Source organism: Zeus faber (genome assembly GCF_960531495.2).
Source record: "Zeus faber genome assembly, chromosome: 5".
In the NCBI taxonomy this organism is placed as follows: Eukaryota; Metazoa; Chordata; class Actinopteri; order Zeiformes; family Zeidae; genus Zeus; species Zeus faber.
Window position 1 is genome coordinate 14052786 of NC_137192.1, and position 25520 is coordinate 14078305.

A 25520-nucleotide genomic window follows, 5' to 3' on the forward strand; every position below is an offset into this window, starting at 1 on the left:
GATGAATTAAACGAATTATATTGTATATAATAATATATCGTTGTATATAAATAATTCAGTTTTATTTTATTTTTCAATACATTTCACTCCATTATGTGTATTTTTTTTTTTTAATTGATATATTGTATTACTTACATAGATACAAGAATTCTTAGGCGCCGGTAAAGTTTCGTAATGTTGAAGCTTTCAGGCTGTTCTTATATGGATACACAAGACGCAACTGGGTGGGTGTGAAAGCTCCCAGGATACTGACAGCAATGAAGGCTGCAATCTTGTTATTGTCACGGAATAATAGGAATAAAGTACTCGAGATAGGATTGAAGGGTGATGATGATGATGCAGGAATGATGATGTTTTTTTTTTAAGATATGTCCGAGGGATGAGAAACATGTGTTTATCATTGTTATTTACCACGTGTGCACATAACATGTAAAAAAAAAAAAACACCTCAACGTCGTTTTTTCCTTTTTAATGCAAGGGCTGAGCAATCAAAGAAAAGGTCCAATGTTGGGATATGTTCTGATGGTTTAACTCCCTAAAATAATGTATAATAATAGCGCTACAAATTCTTATATTTATTTGGGGGTTTTGTTTTTTTTGTTTTAATCAGTATAATTTACAATACTGGTCAAGGTGATCAAAAAGGTGCCAAGTTTTAAAGGTGGTTTAATTTGTTAAACTGTAACTCTTGTTACAAACAGCCCCTATAAACGAATAGGGGCGGTTTGTAACACGAGTTACAGGAGCTATATGGCCTCTTGGGTCACAGCCATATTCCACCTAAATGCATCCATGTTGATTCCGACTTGACAACATAGACGCGAGTATTGAGTGGATCCAGGCACCTGTGCGCCCTCTCCATCTGGACCGTGCTGCGTCACCCTGTGGGCGGAAGGCTGCAGCTTGGACCTGCCTATTGGATGCCTGGTTGTTGCTAGGGGCACCGGCCTGCGCCGTGAAATACCCCCAGCCCCGGCGAGCACGAGACGAAGTGACACTAACGCGAAGGCGGTTGTGTTTGTCTGTTATTTCTGGCCGGGGCGGCGTGTTGTGCTGCGCAGATCGTCTTCCGCGCCTCCGCCGCCGCCGCCGAGGACCGTGCCGCAGTGAGGTGCGGGGGGGGGGGGGGGGAGAGTAATCGGATCAGCCGCCGTGCTCCGGGAAGAGGCTCCGCGGGAACCGGGTGGCGGCGGAACTGTTGCGGGAGCGACGCACACTGCGGAGATGCGGAGGTCACACCTCCCCGAGCTCATTCCGACTACCCCCGTTTTGTTATCTGGACACTGGATCCGACAGTAATCGCAGCGGAGCGCAGCTGCGCACTGGGCCGAGCCGCGCCGCTGCCGCTTCTTTGGGGGGGGGGGGATTAGTGGGAGGCAGAGCCGGACACCTGGAGCACCCTCACGACGAAAGCATTGAGTTTTTAGACGGAAACAACTATTTCGTGAACTTACCGATCACATGGCAATAACAACACCGGACCCAACAGCCCCGCGCTGAGGTGGGTTCCAGGTGTGATGCATCATTTTGGCGTTTTGTGAATATGTTTAAAAGTTCGCAGAAGCCCCCTATGGCGGCGAAGTGCGTCATCGCATGCCAGCGCTGCAGGTAGACGGCGCACTCTCCCAGCCCGGGCAGAGAGGGAGATGGAGTCCGGGGAAGACCCTTGCACAGACCCGCCGCTGGGATCCTCCTTCTCCTCGGCACCGGACCTGGACCCGGACGTGAACGCCAGCGCACACGCCCGCGCGCGTATCTACGAGAATGGAGCCGACTACGGCGTCAACCCGCAGAACGCCGCCCCGCGGGGCTCCAGCGACCCCACCGAGGACTACCGCGGGATGGTTCGCCAGAGGTTCATCCGCCGAAGCCTGTGGTTCTCCGAGTCGGAGGACCAGCCCCCGGACCCGGCGGAGTGCGTCCACAGCAGCCCGATCCTCGCAAATCTGCACCTGCGCACCGTCGTGGGCCGGACCCGGGCTCTGGAGAGCCGCGGGGGCCGCCTGGAGAGCTCCAGCACGGAGAGCCAAGTGGGGCTGAAGGACAGCGCCACGGAGAGCGTCGGTGCGGACGAGGACAGAGACAGGCATGAGGTTCAGCAGAAGGTGGACTTGCCCTCCGACGTCACCGGGAAGGCAGGGAGCGACGAGAACGAAGAGGACGCCGGGATGAAGGCGGTGTCCACCTCACCCGGAGGAAGGTTCCTCAAGTTTGATATTGAGCTCGGAAGAGGCTCGTTCAAGACGGTCTACAAAGGTCTGGACACTGAGACGTGGGTCGAAGTGGCGTGGTGTGAGCTCCAGGTGGGTTCCTTGTTAGTCACCATTGAACCAGCAATTAATGGTGAAGCTGCTTGGAATGAAATATAACTGTTGATCCACCATTAGAGTGTAGGTTATGTCAGGCTCACTTTACACAGTTTAAAGTCATGAAGAGCTTGTGGATGTAAATAGTAGGTCCACCCAGATCCGCACACAGCCTGGATCCAGCTGTGTGGTATGGTGAACCAAGCAACCAAGCCGATGGTTGGGTGGTCCAGACCCACCTTGGCACCATGTGGGCTTGGAGAGAGAGAGAGAGAGCATGTGTGTGTGTGTGTGTGTGTGTGTGTGTGTGTGTGTGTGTGTGTGTGTGTGTGTGTGTGTGTGTGTGTGTGTGTGTGTGTGTGAGAGAATCCAGCCATTATTTGGTGGCACTGGCACTGGGCGTCATTTAATTACTCCATGTTCCCACTCTTTTGATGCCAGTAAGTTTGTTATCAATGGAGCAAAATGGCCTTGGCCCGCTCTGCAACTCCCTAAATGACTGCATTTAAAAAAGGCTTCATCATGCACAGATGTTTGGTGCAGAAATCATATAGTATATTCTGCGGAATAAGGACTGCACATTTGGAATTTCCAATGATCAAATGAGAGTAGACTTGACTAAATACTGAACTGACACTATAAAATCAAAGTAATTAGTTACAATGTAAATTATTCAGTAGAATTTATTTATAATATTATAATAATATATTTTTATAATACTGTATAAGGTTGTTTGAAAACGGAAGCTGAATTCAATTGCATAGATAACCACAGTTGGTGAGGGAAAATACACTGCTTATTGTCCAAATGATCTCTGTGTTAATGTCTTCAATTTATCAAGTGGAACATCAATGTAATATTGAGATTAGTGTAACCTATCGGTAGCTGTTGACCTGTCACCCTAGTCATCACAGGCTTAGCCCTTGAGGTCAATCCAGAGCAAATGCCTGCAAGTGGAATATGTTGGTAAGTGTTCTGTAAGGAATCAAACTTAGATTTCTGTTGGGCTTTAGGGCCTCAGAGGTCTTAGTGTTGTGCGTTCATAGTCCACTCTGGGTCCAGGTCAAGAAACAGACAAAACTGGCAAGCAACATCTCACTCATCAAGTCATTTCTAATTCTAAGGCCTTTGTTCATACTTAACTTTGTTCGAATTTAATACTTTTTTACCCTACATAAACCACCAAATGACACGATGGGAGCAAAAAAACAAATGAAAACACTGAGAACAAATCAGTTGAAGCCACAGTTATAGAATATGTGCATGTTTAATGTGACATGCTTCTACATGTACCCTGGGAGGAAATGTCCCACAAAAAAAGAGAGTGTTTTGTATTTTTAAGCACAATGACAATGTGCTTGCATCAGGTGTGTGTGTATGTGTATGTGTATGTGTATGTGTATGTGTGTGTTTACTTTTGCATCGCAAATATGTGAATAACACATTTTCTTCCTTTGGGGAGACCAAGTGCTGACTCAGCCATTTTATTGCTGCAGGTGAGACCTTCAGTGTTTTCTGTGCCTCACTTTCAAAGACCAACTCAAACAGCATTGTGTGAGCATTCTGTGCAGATGTGAGTGTGTACGTGAGTGTGCATTTTTTGTCAAAGGTGTTGAATTAGAAAGAACGAGTATAAGGGAGTATACTGTCCCCTCATAATGTTTAATGAGGGACAGGAGACACAGTCACCCGATGTCACATGACCAAACACCTGATCCCTCTGCATATTTATCTACCTATTAGGGATGGGCAGGTTTGGCTCTTATACTGCTTATGTACTGGACATGTTAAAAAGGATCCCACATCACCCATTTTCTTTGGAACTCCGTGACAGTGCCTTGTTATTTATGGTAAATTTTAAACAAATGAGTGAATACATCAAGTATTAAAAACAACAAACAACAAAAAAAAAAAATCGATATTTTAACTGTTATTTCAGTATTGTTATCAATACTTGCTATCAGCAAGTAGCAAGATGACAGTAATGGTAAAAAAAATATATATGTACGTATACTATCGGTGATAAGCAAACATTCACTGCACTGTAGTACTATTAACTGTAGTAGTAGAACCGGCATGATTCAGGAATACACATAAACCATTTGGCTTGATTCAAAATCCGTAGTCTACAGATCTCAGATCATGTGTATATATATATATATATATATATATTACTCAGTCTGTAGGACGAGCTTACTGTACGATTCCTCAGCAAGATTTTTTTTCCCCTGCGGTTTTAAAACTCAAATGCGTCTGGAGAGTAAAATGCTGCTGACGCAACCCTCTGCAGAGTGTCTCTGCTCCAGTCTGTGTTGGAGAGAAGAACGGAGGGGAAAAGGGAGGGAGAGGCCAGGTTCATTTGAGGATAGAGCGCAATAGGTCGAGTACCCGGTACACAGAACACAAAGCTCCGCATCGCGACCAACCGCTGCACTGAACGTCGGCCCGATGCTGCTAATTTATTCATCATCTCCTATCCATAATACGATTTCAGTAAAGCAGATCGAATACTCTCAGTGCCACACCCAGCTCGGAGGAGAGAGGACAGGATTCCCAGTCAATCCATAATCTGTGTGCTTGGATCAACAAAGGCGCCGCAGTAATTGACCTAAATACTGTCTCGGTAATACATGATTGACAATTCAACATGGCCTTAGACTTTCTAATAATAAACATCATTTCGAAGTTATTCCGTGTGCCCAATACTGTCCGTAATATACAAAGCATAGGTTGCTACAGCTGCAAATGAAATACGACCCTGCAGAATCCTTCAATAATCAATGAAGGCAGAGATAAATCCCCGTGCCTATTCCTCGTTACAGACAACGTAAACAGGATTTGCGCACTCCGTTCACCCCCGGAAGCAGGAGCGGACGGCTCTGAATGTGGCGTTTCTCAGGTTCAGGAGACGCCGGTTGTATCGGCCGCGCTGAGCAAAGAGAAACAGCGATGTACAGCAGAGGATCTTCAGCGTCAGCGATTTTCTATTTATACAACAGCTCGGGAAAAGGCTGGGTCCACAATATTGATTAGGCGCGCATTCATTTTTTTTTTTTTTTTATTCAAGCTGTTTACGCAAACGGTTCGATTTTTTTGACCGGAGAAGTTTGGAAACATTTGGAAGTAAAAAAACAAAAACAAATAAAAAATAAAACGCGTTCAGAGACGTGCAGGGGCTTATATGGAAAATAAGTTCTGCTGTTGTTTCGGGCCGCGCCACAGGGCGGGTTATGAAGTCGATCAGTTTTGCTGCGATGCTGGCAAACGAAGATGATTATGTCCTGCATCATCCCATGATGATGCAGGACTCTGGAAAATGCCGTCAACTCAACAGTGATAAACACAAATTGAGGGTATCGGGGCCTTGGGGTTTCCGTCGTGTAGAAGAAGCCCCTGATATTTGTCATTATAAAATCATTGAAGTGGGTTTTTTTTCTGGTGTAACTTTGGGCTGGATCGACAGCGCTCCTGAAGCGGTTCCAGCGTTGCGTAAAGGTGTTGTGGTGCTGTGTATGCTATACACAGTTGTTATAAGGAGAATATAGGGTTCAGTCCCACATGTTTCTCCCACTCAAAATGCCAAGGCTGTGTTTACTCCAAACAGAGGCCACAGGCGAACCTCACAGATGTTGTCGTTGGCCTGCCCGTCACCTAATCCCGGCTCCTCTCTCTCTCTCTCAAAAAAAAAAAAAAAAAAACCCCGGGGGCCCTCACCTTCGGTTCGGCCGGGATCGCCGCTGTGTGCCAACCGCTCCTCTCCTCCCACGTTCTCTTCACGTTACCTCTGACGTTTCTCCCCCCCCGCGTCCTTTAGGAGAGGAAGCTGTCCAAGGCAGAGCGGCAGCGGTTTAAGGAAGAGGCGGAGATGTTGAAGGCTCTGCAGCATCCCAACATAGTGCGCTTTTACGACTTTTGGGAGTCGCCGTTGAAGGGGAAGAAGTGCATCGTGCTGGTGACGGAGCTCATGACCTCAGGGACACTAAAAACGTAAGAGATTTGGGGAAAAAAAAACAACCACAAACAATAACAAAAAAAATAAAAAAAAGATTTTACAGACCCTCTGCATGTTGCTCATTGATGATTGAGTGGTGGAACAACTAACCTTCATCAATAATCATGACTTAATATGTCATGAAATAATAGGGCAGGTACTGATCTGGGTACTCAATGCCAGAGATTTGGGGGAGCTGCGGTACCTGCCTTCAACTTGAAGTTTTGTTTCATATTGTACGAACTTAACCCAATAAATACTTCATTTAGAGACAGGGTGAAAGAAAAAAAAGAAAAAAGCTAGATCTTAACATTTCAAACGCCCTTAGAACCTCACTAGGTTTGTCAGTCAAACCGAGGATTTGACATTGTCTGAGGACAAACACGCTGTATGAACTGATGCGTGAAGCTTTTTTTCCGTCTCTCATGCCAGTGGTGTCAATACGATGTTATTCACCCTCCCACAGATATCTGAAGCGCTTTAAAGTGATGAAACCTAAGGTTCTACGCAGCTGGTGCAGGCAGATCCTGAAAGGGCTCCACTTCCTTCACACGAGGACGCCGCCGATCATCCACCGAGACTTGAAGTGTGACAACATTTTCATCACAGGCCCCACAGGCTCTGTGAAAATCGGAGACCTGGGCCTGGCCACCCTGAAGCGGTCGTCCTTCGCTAAGAGTGTCATTGGTTAGTCACCAGCCATTATTTCGTTCTATTACTAATACATGCTGTATATTGTTTAAACCATTCAAAACGGTTTCAAAATGAATAACCAACAGCAAAGCAGGATGTTACCAGCCTACATGTCATCTAGAATATTATTCACAATGTTGTAAAAAATAAAAAATAAAAAGTCAGGAAAGAGTCCAAAGGTCCAGATCTAGAATGCGTACTTCATATATGAGTGACTTGGTACAGAATTATACAAAAAAAAAAAAATCAACACAAAACTAATTTTCAGCTCCACAGATTGTGAAAATTACTGTCAGAAATCACAATTCTAAATTCTAATCCTGAATCAAATAAATCAATGCAACATCAGGAGTTTAGGTCTTTGCAAGTGCTGTAATGTTATTTATCAAAGTGGTACTGCACAGTAGATCTCCGTTCGATTGGTGGTGTTGAATCGTCCATCCAGCCTGGAACCTGCACATGTAATATGCAGCTTTTCACATACAGTATGGAAATATGCATTATATGCTTACGGGGAATGAGGTTGAAATGCCATTTGTTATTCACCAGGCACCCCAGAGTTTATGGCCCCGGAGATGTATGAGGAGCACTACGACGAGGCTGTGGATGTGTACGCCTTTGGGATGTGTATGCTGGAGATGGCCACCTCGGAGTATCCCTACTCCGAGTGTCAGAACGCCGCTCAGATCTACCGCAAAGTCACCAGTGTGAGTCCAGCTCCCATGGAATGTTTCTGCGAAACGCGCGCAAAGCCAGAGGGATTCCTAAACGGCGGAACATCTGTTTTTTGTTGTTTTTCCCAAGAGCACATCGTCACTCCCTCACCCTTTCGCGAGGACGTTGATGTTTAACCCCGCAGCACGTCGTTACACATCGTTTTTCCTTCTCGGAGGTCAACGTGTGAAAGCGCTTCTCTACCCCCCCCCCCGAAATCAAAAATGACGGCGCCCTGCGAAGGCGCCGCAGCTTATCTCGTCGGCCGGACGTCAAACGACGCCCTCTGTCGGGAGGAGGACAGGACACGCGCTTTGTTGTGGAGCCTGTGTCGGCGGGGAGCTCCGAGAGATGAGACGCCGCGTTTGCACGAGATCATGAGCCTGTATTCATAATTGTTTTCCTCTTTGTCTCCAGGGTGTAAAACCTGCCAGCTACGGTAAAGTCAGCGACCCAGAGATAAAAGAAATAATTGGCGAATGCATTTGTCATAGATGGGAGGAGAGGTGCGTGCCCCGGGCTTGTGACATAAACAGGTTTTTGTGTTTGAGTCGTGGTTGTTCTCGGGAGAAATTTCCACTGTGCTGCCCTGTTTTTTGTTTCTTTTCTAACTCCTGGGGAATGACGCTAATGCCACTATTTGGGCGGTTGTTATGCCGTTGTTATGTTCCTGTGTTTTTTTTTTTTTTGTTTGTTTTTTTTTTTGCATCATTCAATTTGACTGACACAGTGACCTGTTTACAGTAACGCAGCCGCGTGTTTACATCTGTCCCGCAGGTACTCCATCAAGGACCTCCTGAACCACGCCTTCTTTGCGGAGGACACAGGTGTGAGGGTGGAGCTGGCCGAGGAGGACGACGGGAAAAAATCGTCCATTGCTCTCAAGCTGTGGGTGGAGGATCCTAAAAAGTTAAAGGGGAAGTACAAGGACACCGGAGCCATCGAGTTTACCTTTGACCTGGAGAAGGAGGTCCCAGAGGGAGTGGCGCAGGAGATGGTAAAGAAAACTGCAGACAAACTCATTTGTTTCTATTCCCGTGTGGAGTTGGTCATTTTATACCGATGGCTGCATATCCTATGGGATGTAGGTGTTTAGCACACTCTCTCAAGGGGTGTTTTTAAGGATAATGACATTATTCTTTCTTTGAGCTTGACCTTAGCTGCGTGATGAAACAGTGTATCCCGTTACTATTCCGAGCACAGAGGTATTATGTTCATCATAAATTGACCGTCATGTAACTCCATAGCGTCATCATAGCACGGCCGTCTTCACGTCCGAGCCCTTTCAATCACATCTGATGTAGCCCAAGGTTTTCAGTGGAAACGCTAATGCTTTGTATCTCTGAGTCACGTCCTTCATTGATTGAAACAAGAGCAACTCGTCGATTGACCGTCGCCCTTTATTACAATCCTATAGGTCTGGGAAAAGACAATCCTTTTTTTGGTTTTGGGGAAGGATTTAAACAACAGTGGATTTGCCTGTGTGGGGGTCTCTTCCCACAGGTAAGGGTTTAGGAAGGGAGGCAGAGTCTTTCTGGCCGTGGTGCGCCGACATGGCGAGAGTTTTATTGTTCATTTCGATCACCGGCACGCAGGCCACAATTATATATATATAACTGAGGATTTATTCTAATAATTGTGGATAATAGTCCTCTCGGGCGCAGGAGGAATGGCGTTCCGCTCCTGGGCTGCTCACGAGCCCGTGCGCCGACCTCCTCTGTAAGACAAACAAACATTAAGAAAACAGCCTGCCTCGAGTCCGACCAATCAGCACCGTGGGGGCGCTGATTGGTCCGACTCGAGGCGGCTTGGTGGCCGCGGGAAAAGGGAACCGTGCTGTCGTAGATCATAATGGAAATATATTTGCTCATGAGTTGACCTAGTTGAACCCATCTCCCCTGGGGGTCTGTAGGTGGAATCGGGTTTCTTCTTGGAGAGCGACGTGAAGATAGTTGCTAAGTCCATCCGGGACCGCGTGGCTCTAATCAAGTGGCGAAGGGAACGAACTGTTTCCCCGGCAGACGGAGAGGTGGCGGTGAAGAAGACCCAGCAGAACCTGCTGCAGGTTCCCCGCACCGGAGCGCCGCAGGCCGTCGCTACGGCTCCAGCAGAGTCGGACCCAGAGGCGAACCAGCAAATCCTGGTCTGCACCGTGCCAGCCATTACCTCTACCACGTGTGAGCCACTTCAACATGGAAGCATGTACTGTACGCCCACAACACACCATGTGTCTGACGTAGTTGTTTTTTTTGACTAAGGGGGTGGGGGGCAATTATAGTAAATAATCCACAGCAAAGAATTTGCATTACGACTAGACCCTGTTTACTCGTAATACAATTGAAGCGCTACTCTTTTGTCTGTGCATACAGTGGAAGAAAAGAAAGAGAAATTCAATAGTTGGTCGTGAGCAAGAGTATTGAGTCACCTATGAGTCATCCCCAAGCCTTTGAATTATAATCACGTTTCTCACGTGTCCTCCCCTGCCTGGGTGGACTTTAATTTATTTCCCTTATTGTTCCTTGTTATTGTAGCAGACAGTGGAGTAGGCTCTGTTGTCCAGTCAGATGATGTAAGCAGTCAGCAGTGTGCCCCGTACCAGTCCTTTCCAGAGTCCATCTGCACCGTTCAGGTGATCTACACTTCTCCTGCGCAGCCCGATCCACTGCAGCAGGAGGCCTACCAGCAGCCCACAGCACAGCCCCCGCCAGACACCCACTCACAGCTGCATATGGGAGCCTACCCGCAAAACAGTCAACTGCATCCGGGGGCCTACCAACAATCTGAAGTGCATCTTCACCAGGGGCCTTATCAGACCCAAACAGTGAGTGGAAGCATTATTAATCACGCACCGTATGTACTCTTTTGTTTTTGTGTCAAAGCATTTCTAAAGATAACACAATATTTATTTCTTTTGGCGGCTGATACCTGCGCAGCGCCACTCCAGTGAACCATTTGCATGCCAGGAAAACCTACACACAGCATGTCTTAGGCGTGGAAGTGCGTCATTGATTGACATCTTAAAGACACAGTGTCTCCCCGCACTGAGTCACCGCCCCTGCACCTGTCCCAGGTGGAGTCCGGCTTCACCAGGGAGCACGGACGGCTGCAGGAACTCAGCGCACGTGCATACTGACCGCTCGCGCTCCAACCTCTCTCAGAGTCCTGCATTGCTGTCTCCTGCATTTGCCCCTGATCGTCAATATTCCCATCATGACTCAGCAACTCCGTCCAATTTTCTTCTCCTACCCATTTCCTCAAGATGTCCCTCAGTGCTGCGTTGTAAAACCCAGCTCAACCCCAAGTCCCCCAACCGCTGCAAGGCCTGTGAGTCTCTTCTCCAGAAGGGCGGGACTGAGGCAGTGGGCTACAAATGCATGTCCTCCCTTTCTCTACACCCTAAGCCAGGCTCACTCACATCTCCACTGTTCAGGGGACTCCCACTCCCTTTGTCCTCTGTCTTGGATCCAGCCTCTCCCTCGACGTCAACCAGCGCAATTCCTTCACGGGCAAATTCAGCCTCACGTCTTGCCCCACCCTCTCTATTAGATCTTTCCCAGAGGAGTTTGTATGAGGGCGGAGAACTCACTCTTCTTAATCAATGCCTCCACCATATTGTGAGACGCAGAGCGAGCTCCCCCACTCCCCCAGGAAAAGGACCAAACCAACCCGCACACAGCCGCGAGGAGTGTGCCGCTAAAACACCCCAGTTACTTGAGCAATGTGACCAGAGTCAGAAACTGGACGTCGCACGTACCTTTAGTCCACATATGGACAGAAATGGACGCATTACCCAACATGACAGCAAGGGCAGACCAGTTCCAATGGTATGTTGGGGAAGCACGCTTCAACCAGGCCAAATAATGCCTCATCAGCAGCCAAGCGTCGCTGCACAGGCCTGGGGCTGTTTGCTCTCCTGATTCTCCCGCCTGCTTCGCATAGCTTCCACCAACCTCCCACGGTGATAAGCAAGCAACAGTCAACCTTAACCCCTGCTCTCTCCCAAATATAAGTAGCTATCTTTCCAATTTAGATTATTACCGCTTTGAAATAGACACACATACCGTATGTTCATTAGTGCACACGGTGGGTGATGGTAGATTAGCACCCTAAGTTGCCTTGCTGTATGTAATACTACTCAGTGCTATGAGGGAAACAGTCTTCATCTTGCTGATGGTTCTCCCTGCCTTCAAATACTGATGCATTGGCAACATATACCGAAGACGCAGTGTAACACAATTTTTGTGCTGAATAATGAGTCTTATTTTGGTCTATTTTATTGACACATCTCTTTTCTCTGTCTGGCAGACAGTTTCTGCTCCAGCGACACCAGGCCCTTCAGTGCAGCAGAGCAGACAGACAGCTCAGAGTTTCCCAATATCCCACACTCTACAGACTAATCTTACTGCCCAAACAGGCTATGAGCAGGTACGTCTGTTACGGGGACAGTCATCTTCTAATCACATCGATTCGGACAAATGGACCCAGTTTAGACGTGGAATGCCAGGGGAAAGAAATCGACTTATTTTGCCCCGACAACTTAGAAGACATGATCAAGTGGTACTTTGTAATTTATCTTCATGATTTAGAAGCGACTATCAAGAATTTGTGTGCCAATACTGCATATATATTAACTGCCAAAGCACATGTGAGCGCAATTTATAATCGCCGTCGCTCACGGCGCACACACCACCAGAAGGCACCAACATTTATAGTTGACGCATTGCTGTGAATGTGCAACATTCTCATGAAAGACAGTGCACACACCACCAGGCCAAACTGAAAGCTGTATACATTACAAAGTAGTCCTGAGGTATTGCTTGCAAGGATCTGAATAACTAGAAAAGAGCAGTGCAATTCAAATAGAACGTGTTTAATGTAGGTACAGCGTATATCTAGTGTAGTCAGAGCAAGGTTTCTTATATATATAGTTTTGATTTTGTGCAAATTGTCGGATATAGTCCAAATCTTTGGACAGCGTTATGTCCTTCCATGAATTCAATAATATCTGGTAATTTTTGTGGGCACGTATGGATGGATCGTACAGATTGTACCTTCTTTCCAACGCGTCCATTTTGAATTACCCGAAGCCCACAGCGCAGAGTTCCAAAAATTGGGAGGTGCATGCCCTGCGTCAAATCCCTATTTTTGGCCTGTGCACTGAACAACACTACGGCTGCGGCGACTATAAAGCAGGCTTTATACTTTCATTAGTGACACTGCCTATCATAAAATGGGATGCATGTAATACAGCAATTATATTTTCTATAAGTGTTTTTTATTGTGTGTGTGTGTGTGTGTGTGTGTGTGTGTGTGTGTGTGTGTGTGTGTGTGTGTGTGTGTGTGTGTGCGTGCGTGCGTGTCTGTGTGTGTGTGTGTGGACTGTATGTGATTGCTTTGGATTTTTTTTTATTTCGTCTGTTTACGCCTGCAGTAGGGTTGCCGTGGTTACCGATGTTTGCTTTTTTTTTCTAAATAGAAATAAAACCCATTTAGTTAATTTAATTTTAGCGCATCAGCGCCCACGTTCATCAAATAAAAAACTTGAATTTGTAAAATACTAAGTGTGTTATCAATGCTTAGTCGGACGGTACAACCCACCCCCATTGTAAAATGCCCGGTGTTATCGGTAACACAGGTGTTGAATTCCCACCATTTGAATTTCCTCACTGTGGCATCCCTAATCTGCAGCATATGACCTTATTTGGGTTTGATGTGTCTTTGTTTTTCCTCCCTGTTTGTTCCAACTTCTCTTAGTACCATTTCCAAACACCTGGTAACCCTCTCAAGGTACAGCTGCTTTTCAGATGCTGTGGTTACATACACATGACCACACCAACACATACAGTGTACTTACTCGTGTATTGTAAAAAGTATTTCCGTGTTAGAATGCATCCTTTCAAGTTAAAACGAACGACTCCTCGGGTATTATTGATCTTTAATGTCAGAGTTGGTTGTAATGGTTTGCAATGTTGAGGTTCAACCGGCAACTTTTAAGAAATATTCTTCCTGTAAAAAAAACATTCTTTCCGTTTGATCGGCCTCTTTTAACATGTGCTCTTGCCGCCTTCTTTTGTTGTCTTCCTCAGAATCAGCCATTGTCTACAGTCCAGTCCATATCCCACTTGAGTCCCCCCGACATGGCTTCAAGTTTCACCCAAACCCTCTCCAGCACGCCTCTTCAGCCTCTGCAGATGAACGCACAGGTGTGTTGTCGTCGTCATGGCAGCCGTTAACTCTTAAGACCATTCGGAGGAGCCAGTTATATCTTATGGCTTCCTGTAAAAACTGTGTTATTTTTAATACTTTATGTGTATGTGTTCATTTTTTATGTTATTTTATATAATTTTCCCTTTTTTCTTTCTCAGTTTTCCTTGCCATATCCCATCACTCAAACATTCCTCGAGCCCCTTTCCTTCTCCCCAGCTCCTCTTCCATCTGCCTACATCAGCAGTGTCCCTCAAATGCCTAACTCTTATTTCCCACCTCCGGCCCGCCATCCTTCCCTGCCCCTAATCGCCCACGCTGCTTTGCCTACTGCGCCAGCTAATACCCCTCCAACCCCGGTGTCCCTGTCTGAGCAGGGGCCCTATCCACTCCTCCCCGTGGCCAGGTCCCCGGCAGTGTGCCAGGAGCAGGGGTTCCTACCCATTTCTCAGCCAAACCTTTGCAACCTCCATCCCACCCATAGCATACCTCTCTCCCAGGTACAATCCACAACTTACCCTGCCCCCAACCCTGAGCAGGAAGTCACAGAGCATGCTGTCAAGGTGAATATTTGACTCAGTTGTCGCTGTAAAGGTTGGACAGGGGAAGGCAGAGAAAAGGCTTTAATGCAAACATTTATTTATGCTTTATTTGTGACATTACTTTATATGCGTTTGGTTGTTGTTGTCAGACACAACATCGATATTGCCTAATAAATAAGTTGGAATGACAACATTGTTTTGCAGGTACAGAAGATCGCAGCCCAGGAGAGTCTAGGGGATGTTCAGATTTTGGCTCCAAACCAACCGGTCTTGCATCCTGTTGAGACTCTGTCCTGGGGAAGTGGATTGCATACAAGTCGTGCTGCAGCTGGCTTGGACCTATTCATACCCGCAGTTTCGTCTTTTCCGACTCCAGCACATGTCTCGGACCCGGCCTCAGCCCCAGTCCAAGTCGCAACTCAAGCCCCGGTCCTTGTTCAAACGCAAGCTTCGACCCAAGCCCCAGTGCAAGGTCCAGTCCCACTCCCTACACCAAGTCAAGGTGCGTCCTTGCCTCACGCAGTGCCAGCCTTTGTTGCAACTCCAGCCCCAATTCATGGTCTAACAGCCGCATCAGTTCCACCCTCAGCCCCATTTCCAGCGCAGACCAGTGCCCAAGCCCTGGTCTCTGTGTCAGGTTACGCTTCGGACCCTGTAGAACCCACGGCTCAAAGCACAGGCTCCTCCTCGGTGCCAGTTCAAGCTCCGACCGCAGCACCAGGTCTAGCTTCAGCTGTAGTTCAAGGGACAAGACCAGCACCAGTCCAAGGAGCCTCTGTGTCTCCTGCTACAGCCTCAGTAGCACCTCCTGGTGGCGTCCAGACATCGGCCCCTGTACCTGATAGTGCTGCCCAGGCCAAAACTCAGGAGCCCACATCTGTATCCAGTCCCCCCCAACCAGAGCCTATTGCAGAGGTAAGGATAAAGCCCCAAACCTGTAGTTGTTAGGACTTGTAATAAGAATTTATATAGAAAATGAATAATTTAGAAATCCACTATATACTGTACATCTATACATAGGCAAAGCAGATACACATGATATACAAAAAATTTCTGCTGTCACAGTGGTAGCAGTAAATGCTGCTACACTACTATACATCTCTTACGTTCCATAAAACAGTTCACATACATCAAAACATGATCACAAAATTGTAATATTTTGTGATCTTTGTATCTCATATAATTTTACAATCTTCTGCTTTAAAAAACAACGTGTGTCCACCTAGTTTTTACACTGTCCCTTATTCAACCCTCAGGAAGTGTTTCAGGAGAAACCAACGCTTTTACCTGTTTATGCTTACGAAAGGTGTGTTACCAGTTCTACGGTGACGCCGACATTGTTTGTTTTCCATTCACTTTTAACAATAAAAATAATAATTTGTGTTAAAAACATTAATGCAAATGTATGGTATTTATTGAGTGTTTTTTCTTCCCAGTATCAACTCCGACGTGGCATCTGGCAAGGAAACAAGCGATGGCTATGAGAGTTTGGTAACTGGTGGGAAAGCGGATGGGAAACCCAGGAAACACCACCGCAAGTCTGCCCGCACACGGTCACGACAAGAGAAGACCAACAAACCCAAATTGAGCATACTTAATGTAAGCCAATCATTTCTTACCGTGTACCTTTCGACTACTTTTCATTGGACGAATCATTAGACGGATTAGCTTTGTCACTTTTGACTATTTCTGAGACTATGCTCCTCCCTGACAGGTTTGCAACACAGGTGATAAAATGGTGGAATGCCAACTGGAAACCCACAACCACAAAATGGTGACATTCAAGTTTGATCTTGATGGTGATGCTCCAGAGGAAATTGCCACTTATATGGTCAAGTCCTGTCCTGTCATTTTTGTTTTATTGTTTTGTCTTATATGTGGTATTTCACACTTATTGCATGGTGCATGGTACATATACAAATGGGATATAATCCCAATTCAATAACCAACCTTTTTTTTCCGTACAGGTAGAGAATGGCTTTATCTTACCCATAGAGAAGGAGATCTTTATTGACCAGCTGAAGGACATTGTTGACAAAGCTGAGGACATGTTGCATGAGGATGCAGAGGGAGAGAGGGCCTCCACCTTTGTTGGTAGTACCCAGCAGGGCCATAACACTGAAGGACCAGTTGGTGAGGTATGGAGTGATGGTTACAGAGGCAGCCTCTCTGAGTGAATGAGGTGTGGTAGGAACACATCATCTGACTGCATGCCCGACCTGCCTGTGTGCTACAGTGTATAAGCTGCACTTAATTTGAAAATAGTTGGATGATGGGCGGATGGATGGATGGATGGATGGATGGGTGGATGGATGGATGGATGGATGGATTGAAGGATGGTTGAATGGAAGGTGAAATCAGCGCCATGTTTTCCATCTGTCTCTCTCTTTACTGCAGAGTCAACAGCCTGGGATGTCTCAGCCTGTCTATCAGCAGAATGGTAAATTCCTTTACAAAGAACAGTTTTCTGTCAGCTTTTTATCTCTCTGTAGACTGAGCATCCTTATGCCCGATTGCAGTTCTCCACACAGGAAAGCGGTGGTTTATAATCTGCCCTGTGGAGGAAACTCCAACATCCAGCCAAGAGACTCCGTCTGAAGGCACAACCACTCAGTCCCCTGGGACCTCAGCCACCACCCAGCCTGCTGACAGTGCCACTGCAGGGCACGCTGCAGCCAGAGGTGACTTTGGATTCACAGCGTCATTCTAGCATGGGATATTTAGCATCAGACAGCCTCTTTGAAAGGCGACACAACAGTGCTTTATTTTCACTGCTAAATTTGAATGTTGAAAATACATTCCCAGTTTTGAGCTTGATGCATTTTTACATGAAGGTGACGGTAGATGTTTTAATGTCATCGGTGTAGTCAGCAATTAAAATAACTTAAATTCAGCTTTTCCTTTTTGTGGGTCTTTTGTTTTGTTTTCTCCGGCAGAAGATGGGTCATCCTCCACAGTGTCTGGGGGAAGCGGGGGCTTTATTTATGATGGCTATGGGTTCTGTAGTCCTCCCATCATGTCCAACACAGATCCACTCCTTTTTGCCGCCCTGTCTCCTCCTATCTCCGCACCCCCCACCCTTCAATCTGAGAACCACGGCATCAGCGCGGTCCAGCCTGGCACTCAACACCCTCAATCAGCTGGGGCTACAATTCTGGCCCCTTTAGTCCCCCATAAAATGCCTGTGGATGAGTCGCAGGGCCCAGCCATCTCCCCCATGCACGCAGCCCAGCAGATGGCAGAGATGGCGTGTGCGGCCTCCATGGTGGAAGAAGTTCCCTGCTGCCCACTGGTCATGCCTTTATCTCTGGATGTGAGCGGTGCCCAAGGCGGAGCTTCCCTCCCTCCACTTCCCCTGCAGGAGCCAGGGGCAGCCAGGGACCCCCTGTCTCTCTCATACAGCTCCTCAGTCAAGGGGGACCGCCCACAGCAGCCGGTGGTGCTCCACCAGCCTTTTTCCAGTGTAGGTGGGGCCAAAGTGTCCTCCCTGCCCCAGAGCCCAGCTCCGTCCCAGCATGCCGCAGGGCCCAGTGAGTCCGACGGTGAGGGGCGGGTTGGTCGAGGAGGCTTTGTGGACAGCACCATTAAGACTCTGGATGAGAAACTGAGGAACCTGCTCTACCAGGAGTATGCTCCTATGTATCCATCGGGCAACGCCGCAGAGACGCCTGGTTCTGGCACCGAGTACGTCCAGTCTCCCCCTGGCCCAGACAGTGCCACGGGGGGGTCAGGAAACAGTACTCCTGGACCCATGGGGGAAGGACGCTACAGGGCAGGGGAGCAGCTGGTAAATCCACAGACATCATAAATAACACTTCTTCACACATCACACTTCCTACTATACCCCATCAGATATACTTTAAAACTGGTCAGAACATAGTCATATCAACACTGATTATAAGCTCCATTTGTATTGTTCCTCACTTTTACTCTCATTTTGTCACCTCTTTAGCCTCAAATCCCAGAGAGAATGGATAGTTTGAGCACACTCAGTGACTCTGCTGTCTGCGGTATGTACAGTATGCACTAATCAATTTAATCAATCTCTGTTGTGTGACTTGAATTGGAATAGTTTAAAATAATTGTTGTCAACACAATTTTAAAGGCGACACTCAAAATGTCATAAATTGTTTTTTTTTTAAATGTTGGCTGAAAAGCACAATCCTGCAGTGCTTAGTATTGTTGAAATCACCCTGCAGCTTCCATTTCGAGAAGACATGTTCCTCAGTCCGTTTCCTGCTCCGGAACACGAGGCAGATTTAAGGTATTGTACGATAGTGATTCTTCACATTTTAATCCTGCACTTTGACATTCCGCCCCCCAAAAAAGTTTTTACTCCTAAATGGTGAGAGAATCAAACCGAGTGGAAGGGAATGTGTGTCTTCTGGCTTTGTTCATATTTGTTCATTCCCATGTTTTGGAGATTGATCCTGTGATGCAAGACATCACTGTCTCCACACCACTGTTCACTCGTGCAATCAAAAAAAAAACAAGTGTATTGAATTGTGTATATAAGGGTTATCTCGTTTATAGACATTTTAAAGTGGAAAAATGCCTGCCCCCAAGCTCTACCCAGCCGCCGACATAAAAGTAATTTTTTGCTCTCACGCCTGCAGATGATATCTGTTCCTCCTGAGGTGGCAACAAGGCGAGACGTGAAGCAGAGGAGCTGGAGTAGCACTGCCTCGCCAGCGCGTCCCGCGGGTCAGGGCGGAGACCGGGGCCGGGCCGAAGCCATGGCCACCTCCACTACGATCGGCCGTTTCTCTGTGGTCAGCACCGAGGACGACATCACGCTGAGGACGCGCAGCAGCCGCTACTCTGCGCCGCCCGACTTCTACCTGGACACGCCGCCCGCCCCGGCCAAGCGAGGCTCTCTGCCGCGCGGCCTGACGTCCGCCTCCGTCCCCGCGGACGTCACGGTGCACGGCCGCTTCTTCTCCTCGGACTCGGGCGCCGAGAGCAGCCCGGCCAAACTGGCGCCCACCACGCCCTCCCGACACGCTCGCTCAGAGCGCAGAGGGAGTGACCTCATGAAGCGGGCGGTGGCGTTCCTCCGCCGTTCAGGACGCAGCAGCAGTGTGCAGAGCTCTGATTCTCCGAATCGACACGGGGGTATTCCCGGCTCGGCCTACGCCAGCAGCGATAACGACTCAGAGATGGAAGACTCGGATATGAAAAGAGAGCTCCAGAGACTCCGGGAAAAGTATTATTAAATTACTTACTGTCTGGTATACTGCATAGTAAATTAAAGGACCTCACTCTGCTTTACTTCCTCTGCTCCTCAGGCATCTGATGGAGATCTCTGAGCTCCAGGCCCATCAGAGAGGAGAAGTAGAGCTGCTCTACCAGCGCCTTGGTAAAGCTCCCCCTCCTGGTCTGGGACTCTCGCACACAGCGCCCCCCTCAGGACGCAGGAGGAGGTCCAGCAAGCACAAACTGAAGGCGGGGAAACTCCTCAGCCCCCTTGTTCAGCAATTTAGAAATGTTACAGCCAAAAGTAGTGATTCTAGTAAAGCCAGTAAGTGTCTACGAAGAACGCCAAACCTTAAGTGGGGTGTAAATGTTCAACTCACTGAGATTTACATTCGTGTGTGTGTGTGTGTGTGTGTGTGTGTGTGTGTGTGTGTGTGTGTGTGTGTGTGTGTGTGGTATGAGTCAGCCCGTGTGTTTGCATACGTCTCGTCTGTTTATTTATCCTTGCTTGTTTGTTTGCACAGGTGCAAGTGAACCCGCGGTGAGCCTCAACGGGTCCCCAGCCAAAGGTCCGCTCCCCGCGCAAACCAGAGCTCGCTCAGGCACCGGCCACATGCCGAGCTCCACCTCGGAGCCCGTTCAGACCCAGCAGCCGTGCTCCCTCAAGGGCTCCTTGTCGTCTGATAATATTTACACCGGCCTCCACGGAGAGACCGGCGGAACACACCCACCACCTGGACCACAAGGTGACCTGCCGTGACCACGTGGCGCCCCACCCCCCTCTGGCCCGCAACACCCACTCAATTTTACTGTGTTTTTTTCATGGATTCGTCTTCTCGACATCCACTGTAGACTTAAGAGTATGTTTTTTGACCGGTGATATCTTTGTCGGCTTTCCAGGGATGTGCTCCTCTCACTCTGGTGTCTTCTTTTTCTTTATACTCAGGCTGGCCTAATCACCCTCAACCATCTGAGAGAGTGACCTATAAATCGAGTAGCAAGCCACGAGCTAGATTTCTCAGTGGGCCTGTGTCTCTGTCCATCTGTTTGTACCTCTTCGCTTTCTCCATAGCGTCGCCTTTTCTTTCTGTATTGTTTGCACTCTGCACCTCAGCCCTGTGGCCGCTCTGTAGTTCCTCTATACCACCTGTACAGCTGATGCAATTCACTGTGACATTAGGAGGAGAATGAACTAGGATTTTAATTTGCATTCAGTCACTGAGCAGATGCTTTTAACCTTCAATGAGAACAAGAACTATCAGCAGAGCCATGATTAGAATGACCCTTTTAGACTTTTTTTTAGTGAAACAGCATTTGAGTTGAACATGATGGGAAAATGGAAGCAAGTACTAGACAGCAAGGAGAGCAGTAGCCTTCTATGTGTTACGCTCCATCAGTTTTATATATAGTTATATTGACTTTTTTACTCAGTATACCCTTTCAACGGATTTAAACAAATCAGTTGAAAGGTTAACGGATTACTGTACAGCTAAACCTGTACAGTAACCTGTTTTGCACTACAATACATACTTATTATATATCCTTATTTCATCACAAATGTTCTGTGTAGGACTAATGCATCCAAATGTAAGAAGCATGCCACTCATAACACTCATCTCCCTGGCATGAGGAGACACTCATCACTGCATGTTGATAGGCAGTGTAGCTGCTTTGCATCTATCTATCTATCTATCTATCTATCTATCTATCTATCTATCTATCTATCTATCTATCTATCTATCTATCTATCTATCTATCTATCTATCTATCTATCTATCTATCTATCGTTCTATCGTTCTATCTATCGTTCTATCTATCTATCTATCTATCTATCTATCTATCTATCTATCTATCTATCTATCTATCTATCTATCTATCTGTCTATCTATCTATCTATCTACCTATCTATCTATCTATCTATCTGCTCCCATTGTTTTTCCTTTATGATCGTGTTGCACCTTTTTATTTCACAACCCTGTTTGGAGTTGCATTCATCTTATCGAGCCCTGCTTGCTGCTGTGTTAAGTATTGATATTTTTCTTGGACAGGGTCAACACTAAAGCGGCTGTGTCTTGGAAAGGAGCGTGGCAGCAGTACGTAGGATTACTTTGTCTCACCAACAAAAGTCGCCATTAAAGTCGTGGCATTTCATTAGAGAATAGTTGAAATCAACATAATCCATGCTTGCGTGTGTGTCTGTCCAGGATCTGGAACAGGGCCAGGGTCTTCTAGTCAGCCGCCCCCGCAAGCAGCGAGTGCAACCCCCCCTCCTCATCTGCCAGTAATTAGGCTTGCGCAAGCCCAGGTCAATAACAGCAACAACAAGACAGCGGTGTTCTGCGGCAGAACAATCACCATTCACGAAGGTTTCATGAGCGAAGACCTCCAGCTGCTGATGGACAACTGGGCTCAGGAGGTTCTGATCGTCACCCAAAGGCCTCGCACCAACTCCCTCAGCCTCAATGAGCTCTGGGACGAAGAAGCTCCTCAGACACTTCAAAGAAGGGCAAGTTTTTCCCAACATGACTTTCCTGACACACACACAGACACACACACACACACACACACACACACACACTCACACACACACACACACACACACACAATCATAGCAAAGTTCCTGTTTACCGTCCCCCCCTCATTTGTCGAAAGCAAGAGGTAGAGTTCTTTTGCAGTAAACATGGTGATTGAATGTAAACATACGCAACCATGCTATCCGACCCCTCAGGTACCACCACGGACAGCCTTAGACCCTGCAGGGCCGCAGCTTCCACAGTCATGGTCAGCGGTTGGCGACCACTCGGCTCCGATGCCGAGCCCCCCCGCGGGGCTCCTCTCCGGCTCCGAGCTCCCTTCGGCGCCATGCAGGGCCCTATCCTCCGCCCTCTGTGCCCCCCATTGGCCGAGGCTGTTGTCCCCCATCTCTTCAGGGGTGTTTGCCTTTCCCGATGTGCCCGTACCCCCCCCGGATCCCAAAACTAGGACTCTCTAACCTTAGTAGCATTATGTCTTCCCACTCTGTTACCAAAAATGAAACTCATGATAGCTCTAGTCATACTACATTGCATATGGTGTGTACATTAAACCAGCATGTATGTATATGGCATCCATTTGTATATATCATATTATAAAGTTTTATCTTATTTAATTGGCACACGCATCCCCTCAAGTTTATACCATGCAGCACACGCGTGCAGAATATTGCTTGTAGTAGCGTGTTGAAAACATATACATAAGTTTCAGGCTTAAAAGTCCATATTAGTTTCATGGGGATAAGGACTTATCAAACCTCCTAATTGTACATAATCACTGATACACTGTTCATTCATACTGTTTGTATTGTATAAAAATTTATGTTTTAGTTTTTTGTTGCTCATGTCACCCACATGTGTCAGTCTCCATGTGTGTGTATATAAACGGCTGTTAGTCTGTACATAGCTCTCACGTGGTTGTACAGTTAGCAGTAGAGAACTCCTCGTTAGATGCCGCAAATATGTATTCTAATAGAGCACCCAACTGTTCACCATCATGCCGTCACTGTGAAGCCTTGTCATTCTGGTCTCCACGACCCTCTCTGCTCTTCCTTCCAATGATAGGTTTCTGTATCCACTTAAATGTGTACAGCACAAGCGCGTTTGAAATGTTCTCATGAGATTAGAATGAACTTGAACTTTATCTTCAGGCGATAAACCCTGTGAGAGTGCCTTGAAATGCGGTTTCAGTTTTGCTGAAGAGAAGCATATGAATAAAACAAATAGTGATGTGAATAATGACTGTGGACTTAAATGTAATATTTGAGTTTAATTTACAAATTACTATATCAAGACCGCTAGACTTTTGACGGTACAATCTGACCCTGTCGAGGTTTATAAATTCTTAACAGCTTAAGTTTTTATGTTCGATTTAATGCTAAATATTTGGTTAAATTTGGGGCAAATAATGTCTGTTTTGTGCAATTCTGTTCACCAAAGCTGGATGGGCCATCTTATTGTAGCAACATGGTTTTGCTCTGTTTACCACGTGCACCGCGGCCCGCATGGACACGCTGCTGTTCTGAATGTGTACAGGATGAGAAGTCGATGGAGTCTTACAAAACCAAAATCATGCCATACCTCCACCACATCCATAGCTTTATATACAACGATGCCTTTTTGATTTCTTTGCGATTTCAAATTGGTTGATGGTCATTATTTTGTGACATAATAATGTTAGGGGCAAATAGAGAATGTGATTTTTTAAAATCGCAAGATGTGACTTATATGACTAATTAGATGCAGTTTTTTTTCTTTATTCAGAAGTTCTAAACAAAACCTGTGATTTGTTAACCCGTGTAAGCAGGGAAGCATCTAACTGAAAAAAACCAAAAACGTTTTGATCGGTAAATAAACACTGTAAATTAGGTTTTCTTGCATCCCCGATATTACTCCTTCTTAAGAGGGGCCGGTATGTCAGTGGTTTGATGTATTCTGAATGAAAAATGTTGTTGGTGGCCAACATACTTCCATTTCCTTCAGAGGTATTATGGGAATGAGGCAAAAATAAATAAATAAATCTCTTCAAGACTGATGGAGCTATGAAAGACGAACTTGTTGACGGGATAAACTGAACCAAGCGGTTTTGATCTCCGTGTGTTTAATTGGACATGTCCTGCCTCGCCAGAAGGACTTAGGATTCGCACCCAATGGGGTCTTGAAGCTCTACAGTTTTTTACCATTTGAGCCCTGTCACATCTGCAGTCTGTTGCTGGATTGTTTTGAATTGAGCCTTTGTAAACAGAATATCTTACATGAAATAGATTTTTATTTCTTTGCAAACATGTCACTTATGCAGCTCTTTCTGTGCTGAACCGATATATGACTTTATCTCTTTAATGCTTGCAATAAAAGCTCTGTGTATGATGGTCTGCTGTCTCTGCACTTTCCTCACAAAGACAGTGATAGTCTTTTACAAAAGCTGTACATTCTTAAAGACTTGTTTGATCATCTGATATTGTTCATATTTTAATATTGTTACACGTTTACATTTTGAGTTTTAGAGCTGTGAATCCCAGCTTCAAGTGAGTTGGCGGTTGCCAGGTATGACCCGCAATGCCTCCGAGGAAGATTATATCTGGACAGGCCTCCTCCAGACTCTACGGGTCCGTTGGCTGAGATGGATGAGTGCGGAGAGAAATAAGTGAAAGTACTACTTCTTAAAGCTATAAGTCAATTTAATATAATTTAACAGCTGGGTCGGCCAGCTACTTGGTCAAAATGATCACAACATGATGCACAGGAGAAGTACAAAGAGTTTGTGGTATGAGCACAAACATGGGTGGAGCATAAAAGAGGTGTGCTTGTACATAGAAAGAGTTGAGCATCATCTTGTGATCTTGTGCCCCCAATCGCGTGTCTTGTTCTTGGTACAATGATCAGCAGTTTTAGTCCGAGTGCTTTCAATTACGTTCTCAGTCCACAATCCCCATTGTGCACGTGCAGAATAATTATAGCATATAAAACAGGTCGACTGTATCTAAGTGTGAAAAATCACTATTACATGAGTAGAAAATCAGTATGTGTGTGTGGCAGACGAGAGGGCGAGGTTAAGCCACGTCTGCAACGGGACGGGGCTGGCTTGGCTCCATAGCGGCGCAGCTGTACCGGATCTGCCCGATCAGCCTCTTTAGCGCTGAATGGTGGGACCCGGCTGGGAGAGTTTTCATATATGTTGTACTGTCTTTTCAGTGGGAGTCACGTGGTGAAGGACACAGGAACCCCTGCGGACCAGAGCGCACAGATGATGATCATTCCTTTTATTTTATGTTCCGGTTTTGCTAGTGAGCCTTTTTGTTATTATTAGTAATAAAACACCTCGCCATGCCAGCGCTCCACTGCC

At 46.6% G+C, this 25520-nt stretch overlaps 1 protein-coding gene across 1 annotated transcript; it reads left to right on the top strand.

The window, feature by feature from the left end:
- Window positions 1-1646: 1646 nt before the first annotated feature.
- Window positions 1647-23996, top strand: wnk2 (WNK lysine deficient protein kinase 2; the record flags this gene model as incomplete). The annotated part of the gene is made up of 32 exons (XM_080000975.1): window positions 1647-2303; window positions 6121-6293; window positions 6764-6984; window positions 7540-7697; window positions 8122-8210; window positions 8482-8701; window positions 9617-9881; window positions 10236-10525; window positions 10775-10826; window positions 10975-11063; window positions 12010-12129; window positions 13791-13907; window positions 14286-14408; window positions 14827-14952; window positions 15109-15171; window positions 15273-15365; window positions 15707-15756; window positions 15887-16049; window positions 16165-16281; window positions 16418-16588; window positions 16848-16890; window positions 16970-17131; window positions 17387-18237; window positions 18403-18460; window positions 18650-18714; window positions 19067-19656; window positions 19739-19971; window positions 20171-20392; window positions 20593-20691; window positions 21695-21739; window positions 21851-22152; window positions 23985-23996. 32 exons carry the CDS (start codon window positions 1647-1649, stop codon window positions 23994-23996), a joined length of 6039 nt encoding a protein of 2012 aa, XP_079857101.1.
- Between the last annotated feature and the right edge of the window lie 1524 nt (window positions 23997-25520).